The sequence below is a fragment of the Clarias gariepinus genome, chromosome 7 (genome assembly GCF_024256425.1).
Source record: "Clarias gariepinus isolate MV-2021 ecotype Netherlands chromosome 7, CGAR_prim_01v2, whole genome shotgun sequence".
In the NCBI taxonomy this organism is placed as follows: domain Eukaryota; kingdom Metazoa; phylum Chordata; class Actinopteri; order Siluriformes; family Clariidae; genus Clarias; species Clarias gariepinus.
The window spans coordinates 6953465-6968365 of record NC_071106.1 but is presented as its reverse complement, the minus strand read 5'-3'; the positions used below and the strand labels follow the sequence as shown (position 1 = coordinate 6968365).

The 14901-nt window shown below is 38.2% G+C and overlaps 1 protein-coding gene across 1 annotated transcript; it reads left to right on the top strand.

Annotated features, from left to right (window-relative positions):
• The first annotated feature begins 10422 nt into the window (after nucleotides 1–10422).
• Nucleotides 10423–13813, top strand: LOC128528201 (extracellular calcium-sensing receptor-like). The gene is made up of 6 exons (XM_053500958.1): nucleotides 10423–10634; nucleotides 10731–11022; nucleotides 11208–11999; nucleotides 12221–12448; nucleotides 12603–12726; nucleotides 12906–13813. The coding sequence occupies exons 1-6, from the start codon at nucleotides 10423–10425 to the stop codon at nucleotides 13811–13813; spliced, it is 2556 nt and encodes an 851-aa protein (XP_053356933.1).
• Nucleotides 13814–14901: the final 1088 nt, after the last annotated feature.

Sequence of the window (14901 nt, the reverse complement as noted above, 5' to 3'; positions counted from 1 at the left end):
ATCTCCTGAACTCCAAACTGAATGTCAGAATGGAAAAGAAAGATGATTTAAGCAATTTTAAGCGTGGCATAGTTGTTTGTGCCAGACGGGCCGGTCTGAGTATTTCACAATCTGCTCAGTTACTGGGATTTTTACGGACAACCATTTCTAGGGTTTACGAAGAATGGTGTGAAAAGGGAAAAACATCCAGTATGCAGCAGTCCTGTGGGCAAAAATGCCTTGTTGATGCTAGAGGTCAGAGGAGAATAGGCCGATTGATTCAAGCTGATAGAAGAGCAACTTTGACTGAAATAACCACTCGTTATTATAACCACTTGGCACACTTTAGGCCTCTTAGTGCCAATTGGGCATCGTTTAAATGCCACAGGCTACCTGAGCATTGTTTCTAACCATGTTTACCTTTTATGACCACCATGTACCCATCCTCTGATGGCTACTTTCAGCAGGATAATGCACCATGTCACAAAGCTCGAATCATTTCAAATCGGTTTCTTGAACATGACAATGCAGTAGCTTCCACACTGCCAGTTTCTTTGAAAGTGGCAGGAGGTGACCAAACACTTAACATTTTACTGGAGACCACTGCTCCCCGAAACACCAATGGTGGTGGAGAACAGCCTCCTGAGGGTGCCAGGAAGAAGTTTTTATTCTCTGTTGGAATTTTATGCGCCCCTCCTTAGGGCAGACTGTGAAGCGTGGTGAGCCGCACCCCAGTCCCTACAAGGGAATGCTCGACTCGCCACATTCTCTTTCTGTGCTTCACGCCTCAAAGGAACCTGGTCAGGACTGGGTGGCCGAAGGCCCGACTCTTGAGGACGGCGGGAAAGAAACCCCACAAACGGTTCCTCGTAGCACTCCGCCTCCCGAAACCTAGTGACGATGGTGTTGAAGGCGTTGTCAAATAGGCCAGAAGGCAAAATGGGGGCATCAAGGAGAAAAGTGCAGTCTTTATCATTGATGCCTGTGAGCACCAGCCTGACCCGATGATTGAAAAACACATAATAAGGTGTTTGGTCACCTCCTGCCACTTTCAAAGAAACTGGCAGTGTGGAAGCTACTGCCAAGTATATCTTCTTAGGTTTAAAGGACTGTAGAGAGGCGCTACAGAATTTAGTTTGCACATCGTTCTCTGCGTTTCAACGGCATGGTCTCTACTTCTATGAAACCGAGCGCATCTGTTGACACAAGAATTGCAGACTTTGCTGGGAAAAGGGGCCATAAAACATGTTTTTCTGGCAGACAGACAGTCAGGCTATTACAATCGGTATTTCTTGGTTTTCAAGAAAGACGGGGGGTTGAGTCTAATTCTAGATCTTCGTGGGTTGAACCACTATCTCGGAATATACAAGTTCAAAATGTTGACAGTCAAGATGATTGTTTCTTAAATCCAACCAGAAGAACGGATATTTTTATTTAGAAATATTGCCACAACACAAAAAGTTTTGGCTCAGTCTCAGGATCTAGCGCTTCAACTTGGGGATGTCATCCTATCTCATCTCGAATCTTTAGGGTTGAGACTCAATGCCAAGAAAAGCGTTCTCTCTCCTGCTCAGAGGACAACGTATTTGAGGGTCATATGGGATTTGATCGTAATGCAGGCACAGCTGTCTCCTGCACATATCTAATCCATTCTAAGTACCCTAAAGAAGCTAAGCCAGATGTTGTCTGGTCCAGCAGCTTTACATGGGTTGACTCTGCGTAGAGTTTTCCTCACCTCAGCTGTAGTGAGACACAGCACCTGGTCGTTCGGAGAAGGGGTGGTCTTCCTCGCCGCCACGTCGTTCTGCCTGTCGAACCGAGCGTAGAAGTTGTTCAGCGCATCTGGGAGGGAGCCGTCACCGTCACAGGCAGGGCCACCTTGTCTCCCGCTCTGAAGGCAGAGTCTCGGGTCTCACGCACCTCCGCAGTATAAACAATTATAATTATAAATAATTGTGTAAACAAGATCCAGTGTGTTTTCCCCTCTCGTTGCAAAGTCCACATACTGATGGAATCTAGGAAGCACTGACTTGAGATTTGCATGGTTGAAATCTCCAGCAACAATAAACAGTCCATCCGGGTGTGTATTTTGCAGTGGGCATCTCCACCACATCACGTATTTTCCAGACCTCGGACTAAACTCCGCGCCTTGCTTTTATAATGTGGAGCAAGCCCGAAATCATATTAACGTTAATTATCGCCAGCCGGAACGAATAAGCGGCTCCGTCCCTTTGCCGCCTATTCAGGGAGCCTACGGAGTAAGCGAGTAGTGATAGTAGATTTGGGCGCACGACGTGACAGATCATCATAAGTTTCTTTAATAGTAAATAATGACCCACGTAGCGCTGTACCATCGCTGGCAAAACCTTATGAAATACAAGTTAAACATTAAACGAATTTACAAAACTTGTAAGCGTGGTTAAGCGCTGATTCTACGTACAGTAGGAAAGTAAAGAGGAGCAGTGGTGGACTGGCCATCTGGAGCACCGGGAGTTTTCACAATAACAAAAAAACGTTGTGATTTTGTAAATGTTTGAAAGCAAATAAGGTGCGCTGTTCTGTATTGTTTTTGGTGAACTTGAGCGCGTCAGAAAATTAAAAACGTTTTTTTTAAATGGTCAAAGTCAGTCTACTTGCTGTTTTCCAGACACGTTCATAATCATTAGTCTACTTCTGCCGCTGCGCTCTGGAAAACTTTATGCGTGCGGCTGAGTGCTGATTAGACTACATAGGAAATTAAAGAGAAGGATCACGATGCCGAATCAAAATCCCGAGCCCAAACCTCATTTAAATTAAATATTATAGGTTAAAAACAATAGCCAACGTTTAAAAACATTTATAAATTCTTTCCGACATGACTTGGCCCGGTGTTATGCGCAGAGCGCCGGGAGATTTTCTGAAGCTTGGGCATCTAAATAGATGCTATCTTTAATAACTGATGGAGGTTTTGAGCTGTATACACACACATTTTTGAGGGGTTTAAAACGACTTAATAAGTCCGAGGAGACCTACATAAAAGGTGAGAAGTGAGTAACTGAGCGCGCTGTCGCGTTGTATATACTGTACAACACACGTTGATCAACTTTTTGATAAAAACGCTGCCTTTTGTAAAGTGAAAGTACTTTACAAAAGACAAACAGCTTTATTTCAGGCATGAATTCACAATCACATCACATTCCAGCTATTATTTTCAGCCGTGGTTAAATAATGGATGAAATAATTATTCAATGCTGGACACAAACAGCAAATATGATGATTATTATAAAAAGCCCGAAGAACTTTGTGTTCATAAATAATATATATATTATATAGTTCATTCATGTCTTCTGATTATGTCGACACATTTTTACGTTTTAAATAAGATATGTTGGTATATTCACGAATCAGGACATTTGCATAGTTAACACTATCAGATAGCCTAACAGAAAATTAAATTAATTTCAACACCATTTAAACCAAGGCATTGCCATGTCTTTCACTGTTTTGTCCCTGTTAAGACATTACAAAAACTATATAAGAAACTTTTAAAGCACGAATTTGGGCATCTCATTTTATCATTGTGAAAATAATATGAAGCACATATACACACATTAATCATGAAAGATCTGTTGTAAAACAAAATAAAATTCATGTTTGCTTCAGCATTGGAAACAATATTGTTTTAGGCTAAGTAATTATATACAATTCTTCATTGTACAGTACTTGGTCCGGCTTTTAGATAAAGTCCTTCCATGCGCCATCTGGCGGATATTCAGTGAAGCACAACACATTTATTTAAATTCCCGAATGTTGCTTACGGCAAGTCGCAGCACGCCGCATGCTAAATTGTGGCATCTCGCGGGAAAACACACGCAGTCTTAATGGCCACATCTGTATGCAGCAGATTCTGTTACTAAACAGGATGGTCACTATCAACTTCGACTTCCATTCTATCAAGAGAAGGTCTATTTACCTAATAATAGAAGGGTAGCTGAACATCGAGCTATTACCTTCATGAAGAGGTTTCAAAGAGATGTGTTTTTCTCTGACTATAAGGAGATCATGAGCGATATCTTGGAGAAGAAGCATGTTGTAGGGGCCAGTAGATCAGTTGTCCAGAACATTTGGAAAGGTCTGGTACATACTTCATCATGGTGTGTACCATAAGAGAAAGAAGAAAATTAGAGTTGTTTTCGATTGTGGGTCTTTGTTTCAAGGTACATTGCCAAACCAAGAGCTTCTCCAAGGTCCTGACCTTTCAAACGGCTTGCTTGGAGTTATCCTTTGATTCCGTCAGGAACCCGTGGCAGTCATGGCAGATATCGAAGGAATGTTTTATCAAGTTAAAGTTGCACCTGAAGATGTGGACTTCTTACGATCCTTGTGGTGGCCTAGAGGTGACATTAGTCAACCATTGGCAGAGTATCAGATGTTGGTGCACCTCTTTGGTGCTGTCTCTTCACCTAGTTGTGCAAATTATGCACTCAAGAAAACAGCAGAGGACAATGAGGATAGAGTTGGCAAGTAAGTTCTTAATACCATTAGAAGGAATTTCTATGTTGATGACTGTCTTACTTCCTTACTGGATAAGGATGCGGCTATTTCTCTAATTCAGGATTTGGGAGTTGTCTGCTCCACTGGCGGATTCAGACTAACAAAGTGGACTAGTAATAATCCTTCTGTTTTAGCCTCTATTCCAAATGAGGAGAAAGCTAAAGAAGTTAATGAGTTGGATCTGGATAAAAATAAACTTCCCGTGGAAAGAGCTTTTGGAATTCAGTGAAACACTGAAGCAGACTCCTTTTATTTTAAGATTAATTTAAAGGAGCAACATCCAACCAAGAGGACTATTCTTTCCACTGTGAATTCTATCTATGATCTGATTGTATTTCTTGCTTCATTGATTTTCCCTGAAAAGAGAATACAACAGGAACTTTGCTGAGTCAATTGTGGCTGGGACGACAAGATTCCAGATGGGTTAATAAAAAAATTTGGAGAAATGGCTTGATGGCTTGAACATACTAAACAACCTAAGCATTTATACAAGTTTTAAACCATCAAATTATGGCAAAATACAAACAGCCCAGTTACATGATTTTAGTGATGCTAGCGAGGAAGGGTGTGGTATAGCTAGCTATTTGCGACTTGGGCCATTTATGTTGCCTTTGTATTGGGCAAGGCCAGAGTTGCCCCATTAAAGCCTGTAACTATCCCTAGGCATGAGTTTACAGCTGCCGTCCTTGCTGCTCAGATTGACAGGATGCTCAAGAGAGAGATCGAAATCCCATGTATGGAATCTGTCTTCTGGACCGATAGTATGTCGGTCCTGAAATACATCTTTAATGACACAACATGGTTCAAAACATATGTTGCAAATAGAATCCGAAAAATATGTGACTTGTCTGAGAAATCTCAATGGCGTTACGTTAATGGATTTTTGAATCCTGCAAATGGCCATCACATGGCCTTTCGATTGATTTGTTCCTCGGTTCAGACATTGTTGCACGGTCCAGAATTTTTTTTGTTGTCTGAATTAAATTGGCCTTGTTTTCCAGAGGAACAAATGAACAACTCTGTAGATGATTCAGAAGTAAAGAAGAAAGCTATGGCCTTTTCTACCATTTTGACAAGAGCCCACGATTCTGTCATTGAGTTCATTGAGCATTGACTTCATGGAGTAGCCTTAAAAGGGCTACTGCATGGATCCTGAAGTTTAAAAAGATGCTCCGGTTATTGAGCCACAGGAAAAAGGATGCACACATGTTTTATCTACAAAGCCCTGATCCTAGTACAGTGGAACCTCGGATTACGAGTAATGCGGTTTATGAGTGTTCCGGAAGACGAGCAAAGATTTTTAATAATTTTTTACTTACAAAAACGAGCGTTGTCGTGGTTTACGAGCACCGAGTATCATGTACTTGTATAACGCATGCGCTTCTTGTTTTGACACCGAGCGTCATCACAACTAAGTTTTTTCTCTCTCTGGCGCTGCGGGTATTTATCTCCCCTGCTGGGTCTTAGTGCTTGTCTCTTACTGGTATAATCAATCCCTGTGTGTATGTGTGTGTGTTTCTTTCTCTTGCGCCTCAGAGTGTGTGTTATGTGTGTGCGCACGTAATTTGACACAGTGCCGGTTCTCTCTCTCTCGCCTTTAATGTGTTTGTGTGTATGTGTGTGTGTGTGTGTGTGTTTGTGTGTGTGTGAAACAGAGAGGGGGGTGCTTCACTCAGACACAACTGGCACGGTGTCAAATTACGCTCGCGCACACACAACACACACTCAGCAGCGCAGGAGAGAGAAAAACACACACACACACAGCGCCTGTGCGCATACATGGAAACACTTATCTGTCGGGATTTGAATTTTTACTTTTTTTAAGGTAACGTGCAGGTTAATTTGTTTTATTTTTAATAATGTTTTTATATTTTGTGTTAATTATTTTTATGTATTTATTTTTTGGGGGCTGTGGAACAAATAATTTTAATTTCTATTATTTTTTATAGGAAAATGTGCTTTGATTTACGAGTGATTTAGAATACGAGCCTGCTTCCGGAATGAATTATGCTTGTAATCCGAGGTTCCACTGTAATTTAGATGGCTTCAATAACAAGAAAAACAAGTAAAACAAGTAAAAGCTCAGTTTGGAGATAAAGAGCTTTCAGTCGAGGATCTTATCTATGCGGAGAAGGCGTTCGTATGTTTTGTTCAGCAACAATCATTCAAGCCTGAAATTTCGTCTCTGAAGAAAGTACATACTATTAAGAAAGGCAGTAGCATCTACAAACTTAATCCTTTTCTTGAGAATGGGATTTTAAGAGTTGGTGGGAGACTGCAAAAGAACCTGAAAGTTCGAAACATCAAGCCATCTTGCAAAAGAATAGCCATCTGTCCACAATTCTTTTAAACCATATTCATCAAACAACAGGTCATCTTATTCAAGAGATTCTGGATAGTTCATGCCAATTCGGCTGCTCGAAGGTTGGTCAGAAACTGCCTAATTTGTAGACGTTAGAATGCTCCACTGATGGAGCAAAAAATGGCACATTTACCTCTAAGTCGTCTAACTTGTGACTCCCCTTCTTTTACGTGCTTAGGTAGTGATTATTTTGGTCCAGTTAAGGTAAAAATGGGCCGGAGTTTGGTAAAAAGATACGGGGTGTTGTTCACATGCTTGGCGAGTAGAGCCATTCATCTTGAGTTGGCCTTTTCATTGGAGACCAATTCTTGTATTATGTAGAAGAGGCCAAGTTCAAGAAATTATATCAGATAATGGAACAAACTATGTAGGAGCAAAGTGAGAAATTCAAAATTGCCTTGCTCAGTTGAATCACAGTAAAATCAGAGATACAATGCTGAATGAAGGAATCAAATGGAGCTTTAATCCTCCTTCAGGGCCTCATTATGGTGGAGTCTGAGAGAGGCTTATTCGTACCATCAATAAGACTCTGTATTCTGTTTTAAAACAACAAGTTTTAGATGACGAAGGACTACAGACAGCTCTCTGTGAGTAGAGGCTATAGTCAACGATCACCCTATTACCACCATATCTGACGATGTCACTGATCCTGAACCTTTCACACCCAATCATCTCCTGCTGTTAAAAGGAAAGCCAATTCTGCCACCTGGGTTGTTCACTAAAAATTACTTGTATTCCAGAAGGCGATGGAGACAGGTGCAGTATATCTGTGATCTCTTCTGGAAGAGATGGACAAAAGAGTACCTGCCATTAATGCAGGAAAGGCAGAAATGGCATAAAGTGAGGAAAAACCTTAAATCAGGAGATATAGTTCTTATTGTAGATGATGCATCTCCAAGGAACTCTTGGCCTGTTCACTTGGCCTGTGGACAGATCACTAAGATCTTACCCGATAAAAGAGGACATGTTCATCGTGTCTTGGTCAAAACAAAGTCCAATATACTTGAAAGACCTGTGCCTTCTTCATGAGTAATTTTTTATACATTCTGTGGTATAAAATATAAAGGCAACACCTTTGTTTCTGCTCCGATTTTTCATGACATGGACTTAAAAATCTAAAATTCATTCCAGATACACAATATTACCATTTCTCTCAAACATTGTTCACAAATCAGTCTAAATGTGTGATAATGAGCACTTCTGCTTTGCTGAGATAATCCATCCCACCTCACAGGTGTGCCACATCAAGATGCTGATCTGACATCATTAGTAGTGCACAGGTGTACCTTATACTGCCCACAATAAAAGGCCACTCTGGAATGTGCAGTTTTGTCTCACAGCAAAATGCCACAGATGCCACAAGCATTGAGGGAGCATGCAATAGGCATGCTGACAGCAGGAATGTCAACCAGATCTGTTGCTCGTGCATTGAATGTTCATTTCTCCACCATAAGCCGTCTTCAAAGGCGTTTCAGAAAATATGGCAGTACATCCAGCCGGCCTCACAACCGCGGATCACGTGTAACCACACCAGCCCAGGACCTCCACATCCAGCAGGTTGACCTCCAAGATCGTCTGAGACCAGCCACTCAGACAGCTGCTGAAACAATTGGTTTGCATAACCAAACAATTTCTGCACAAACTGTATTTTTTTCTTTTTTGTGTTTGGACTATTATTTATTCAGAGGTTTGAGGGGACATTGTACTATGCATTCTTTATGGCTCCTTAATATATATATATATATATATATATATATATATATATATATATATATATATATATAATTGCCTTAATATGGCCAAAGGGGCTGGGATGTAGGAGCCATAAAGGCATTAATATTGTTGTATAGTGTTTTTTTTATTGCTTATGTACTTTTGATTATATTTTGTAGATATTTTCTGTGCACCCCCTGGGGTGAATGAGATTAATTGTAACCCTTTTGGCATTTCTGGGGTGGTAGCCATTTTAAACAGGAAGTGATGTGTCAATGGCAGGGAGACAGTTTTTTGACCTGCAGCCTTTATTTCTCACTACACAGTTTGGTCTTATTTTTCAAGTATTTATGTCTTTGTTACAATAAACACAAGTTTTTGATCAAAGGAGGCTTTGGAGCAGTGTCAATTTTACTTGACCACATGTAAGTGGTCAAATGTTGAATAAGAAGCCACTACAGGAAGTATAATTGCTTGAAGATGTATGCCAAATTTTATGACCCTAAGTTAGTATGATGTTCAGCCTTGTGGTTGCTTGAAACCATGGTCTTGCTTAGCTTAGCTCATTTGCGGAGGTGTTATGACTTTTCTGGCATCATGGTATGTATCCTCACCTTTTTTAGGCCCTAATTTTTTTTTTCCAAGGTTCCATTATAAAAAAAAAACACACACACACACAAAAGAAACAAAAGTTATTTCCTAGTTCATCTGGTTTATACAAATTTTTTATCAGGTTTTACTGCAGTCACCTGCGATCAGATCTACATATTACCAATCATATCTTCTCATTATATTATTATGAGAGTGGGACTGAGTTCCAGATAGAAAGTTTGAGCATTTTAGAAACTGCTGATCATCTGGGATATACAGGCATATACAGAGCAGCCTTCACATAGCCTCACACGTTTTTTAAATGCTCTGCTTTAAATTGTTTTAAAGTTGTTTTCCTGAACTAAAACATGCTCTTGTTGAAACATACTTCACATATTTCTGTCAGCATTAAAAATATTAATTTTGCTCTCTTGAGCTCTTACATTGTTAGAGAAATAATTACTGCCCAATTCATACTTTCAATCATTTTGGTTACATATAAAGTATATGACTAAAATGTAATTTTATTAATATCATTTTGATTGATGTTGATCATTAAAACATTTAAAATGTAAACTTTTAAAACTAACTGTTGCCATCGGTCAATGAAGCTTTATTCTTTGTTTTATTGATGTGATGGAGCATTCCAGATATTTTGCCAGGTGGAATCTGATTACAAACCAAATGTTTTACTGTGAAACAAAAAGGAACTAAACAATTCATGTGGGAAACATACTTAGCTGGTAACTATAAAAGTAAAAATATAAAAATTTAAAACAATATATGTTTTATTGTTAGAGATTTAAATCTATATTACTGATTTTGAGCAATGAGCTTGTTGCATACACTCTTTTACAGTGTGTGTGTGTGTGTGTGTGTGTGTGGGTGTATGCACGTGACCAAGGTTTCTCACCAAAGTCTGTAGGTCTTTCAAAATGGTCAAATATGGTCTCCACAGGATACCTTTTAATAGTACATTTTCACCCAAAATAACTAATATAAAAAAATAATTTTATTCATCTTTAATTTACTAGGATTATTTTTAACAATCAGTTAAAGAAGCAAATGATGCAATAGATTCTTTTTGTAACTCCTGTAGAAATATGTCACACCTCCCATTGCATATAACATGGAAAATTTGCATTTCCTTGTATATAAATACCACAGACCATTTCTGTTCACTCAGCCAACATATCAGACCAACAAAGGTCGAAGTCTTTATTTCTTTCTCGCACAGTTCGTAGATGGAGTCAATCTTTACTCTCTTGCAATTAATAATAACTATCATTAGTTCTTCCAGTGCCCAAGAGACTACTTGCAGCCTTCATGGCGAGCCTGCGTACCCACATCTATGGAAGGATGGTGATATCAACATCGGAGGAATTTTCCCCTTTCATAAAAAATGGGAAATCACAGACTCATCCTATTCAGTCATGCCATCAATGAATTGCATAAGGTAATCAATAATGAATTGTGATTAAAACAATTTTATGAGTAATCATATTCAGAATAATGTGTATAAAGGTGTATTTCTAACTTTTTTATGTACAAGTCTGGAACTTAGAGCCTTCCAGTATTCCCAGTCCTTAATATTTGCAGTAGAGGAGATTAACAACAGTTCATCTTTATTGCCTGGAGTCTCACTGGGTTATAAGATCTTTGACTCCTGCACTTCTCCAGCAGTGGGAGTGAAATCAGCAATGGCACTTGTAAATGGAAATGAAAAATTAGTCTCAGACCAGATTTGTACGAAGCCAGCCCAGGTCCAAGCAATAATAGGAGAGACTTATTCATCTGTGTCTATGGCTATTTCTAAGAGCATTGGACCTTTCAGTGTGCCCTTAGTAAGTTTTTTGTTTGTTTGTTTGTTTGCTTGTTTGTGATATTGACGACAAAAGGTGATGAGTTGATTTAGAGGGTTTTTTTATAAATAAAAAAATTGTGGGACTATAGGAAAAATACTACCTGTGATGCCTAATATAACTATGTAACAACTACTATATGACTATAACTAATAATTTAATTTTAGATCAGTTACTTGTCTACCTGTGAGTGTCTCAGTGATAAAAGGACATATCCTTCATTTCTGCGCACGATCCCCAGCGATTATTACCAGACCTTAGCACTTGCAGAATTGGTCAAGAATTTTGGCTGGACCTGGGTGGGAGCCATAAGAAGAGATGATGACTATGGTAACAATGGGATGGCTGCATTTACTAAATTTGCAGAGCAACTGGGCATATGTTTAGAATATTCCCTTCCATTTTTTAGAACCTACTCACAAGAAAAAGTGTTGAGAATGGTTGAACAAATTAGGAGCTCCACTTCTCGAGTGATAGTGGGATTTTTTACTCTCTGGGACCTGGAGATTTTACTTAATATATTTTATGAACATAACCTTACTGGATACCAGTGGGTGGGAACTGAGGGATGGATCACTGATCCGCTAGGAGCCACAATGGATAAGTACAATATATTGCAAGGTGCCATAGGGCTTGCTATTCCCAACACAACAGTAACAGGCTTGAAGGACTTCATTCTAAATATACGACCACTGAAAGATGTTGGCAGAGCCATTTACACAAAATTTTGGGAGGCTCTCTTTACTTGTACATATGCAGTGCAAAACAATTCATCTAACATACCAGTATGCACAGGACAAGAGAAAGTGTCCGAGGTGACAAACACATTTACTGATATGTCATTGATGCCGGTTTTCTGTAATGTGTATAAAGGAGTGTATGCAATTGCCCATACACTACATGACCTTCTTGGCTGCAAACAGACATGTTCTACAAAGAAACAGCCTGATCCTGCCACAGTGAGTTAAGAGTATTTTCAAGGCTGATTACTATGTACTGAAAAGCTTTTCATAGGCATGAGCTGCATTCATATAAATAAACATTTACTTTTTAAAAATCTATATTTTTGGCTGAATTCATTTTTATTTTTATAGCATTGTCAGAAAGCATCTTTACTGAAATCTGTTTGTAGGTAAATGTTTAGAACAATATAGTAGAAATAATAACTTTTTTCTATCAGTTTTTAGAACACCTTAAAAAGGTGCGTTTCAAGACCAAGGAAGGTGAAGAAATTTATTTTGATAGAAATGGTGATCCTACAGCCAAATATGAAATAATAAATTGGCAAAAGAATAAAAGAAATCATTATGAATTTATCAAAGTTGGACTTTATGACCCTTCTCTTCCCACTCAGGATCGCTTAGCAGTAAACATGACCTCAATTGTCTGGGCACAAAATGCAAATCAAGTAAGTATTTGGTAATGTATATAATTTGCTGCAATATACTGCAAATGTTTATGATCAGGTGTTCTTTTGTGCACTTCAAGTAAGTAACAATATTAAAATAAAGCCAGCATTTGCAAAAACACTCAACAAATGTCAATGTATTCCTTGGGTATAGATTCCAAAATCTGTATGCAGTGAGAGGTGCCCCCCTGGCACAAGAAAAGCTGTCCAGAAAGGAAAGCCTATCTGCTGTTTTGACTGCATAGTATGTGCTGATGGAGAGATCAGTAATATGTCAGGTACAAATATTCAACTCAGTTCAACTCAATATGTCCATGTACACAAATTTAAAAAATCCTATTTATAAATGTATAATAATAATAATAATAATAATAATAATAATAATAATTATTATAATAAAAGTTTCATGTTCTGACATCTTTGTGTGTGTGTGTGTGTGTGTGTGTGTGTGAGACAGACTCAATAAAATGTGAGCAATGCCAGGAAGACTACTGGTCAAATTCAGACAAAGTTAAGTGTGTAAAAAAGGAAACTGAATATTTATCTTATGAAGAAACTATGGGGATTTTGTTAACAGCAGTGTCTATTGCTGGTGCATTTTTGACCCTGGTAATAGCAATCATATTTTATAGATATAAAAACACCCCAATAGTCAAAGCAAACAACTCTGAACTGAGCTTTCTGTTGCTCTTTTCTCTAACTCTGTGTTTTCTCTGTTCACTTACATTTATCGGACGACCCTCTGAGTGGTCCTGTATGCTGCGCCACACAATGTTTGGGATCACCTTTGTTCTCTGTATCTCTTGTGTTCTGGGAAAAACAATTGTGGTGTTAATGGCCTTCAAAGCTACACTTCCTGGGAGCAATGTCATGAAATGGTTTGGCCCTCCACAACAGAGACTTAGTGTACTTGTCTTCACTCTTATACAAGTGTTTATTTGTGTGCTTTGGTTGACAATCTCCCCTCCTTTTCCCTTTAAAAATCTTATGTACTATAAGGAAAAGATCATACTTGAATGCAGTTTGGGTTCAGTCATAGGTTTTTGGGCTGTGCTTGGTTACATAGGATTTTTAGCACTGTTAAGTTTTGTTTTAGCTTTTCTGGCTAGAAAGCTTCCAGATAATTTTAATGAAGCTAAATTTATCACATTCAGCATGGTAATGTTCTGTGCAGTTTGGATTACTTTTATTCCAGCTTATGTCAGCTCACCAGGAAAATTTACTTTAGCTGTGGAGATATTTGCTATTTTAGCATCAAGCTTTGGTTTGTTATTGTGTATCTTTCTTCCAAAGTGTTATATAATCATCCTAAAGCCACAGATGAACACCAAAAAGCAAATCATGGGGAAGGCGCCAGGTCAATAAATAAATATATATAATATTATTTTATTTATTTATTATAAATTATATTATAATATACAGTACATTTTTTTTTATTATTATTATGTATTCAGTCAAACCTCATACCAAATTAAGATTTATTAATTTACATTTTACATACCCTAATTTAAATAAAAAAATAAATATCCTAATTTTGAAGTTATATGATGTAGGTACAATTACATACATTAAACTGGCATTTGGGGTGTCAAACTTCACCATAGTTGTGCAAAGAAGGAAAAATTTAAGGCAGACTCAGAGGAGAAAACATCCCTCAAGATTGTGCCTACTCTGATTGAAAATATTTTTGACCACCTGGAATAAAAATGAAAATTGAGGGGGTGGGGAAATTAGATAATATTAACCTTTATATTATATTTTTTCTTAACTGACTTCTGAATATTTTTCACCATACTAAATTATGTTATGTGTAACTGTGTCATATGAGTATGTTTCTAAGATAATGCTAAGTGTTCATTCATAGGGATGCATGTCAAACAAAATAGTTAGCCTTTTCATTTAGGCTCATTTTTGCATCCACTCTTCCGACAAGCATTTTATATAATATATGAAAACAGTGACTTCATTCCAGATAGAGCATGATCAAGATCAATTGTACAAATTCTGTTGCAAAGACAGGTTATCCAAAGTTAAGGCAATCAGCAACCTACAGTATGAATCTTAGTGAGGTGATTGGAATACCACACCTAAAAACACTGATGACTTTTCATGACTTTTCTTCGATGTATTACTTGGATGCAGATACATTTGTTAATAAACCTCTGTTAGCATGATTGTCTCTGAGTCTTTAAAATTTCCACAATGCATACATTTAATGTTTCACTTTTAAAACTGATCTTTCCATGCATATTAATGTGGAAGGTTGCAATCAGACTCAGGAAATTTGGGGATAAGCTGATTTTCTCTGGCACATTAAACAGTTAAGGCCAGAAATAGTCTTGTTGAGTATAAAAATACCTAACCTGAAGCTGCACTGCAAATCTTCATGGATATAAACTTCCAGCCTGGAATATATGCAGTCTGTTGATCTGACTGCCCCAACCCCCCAACCC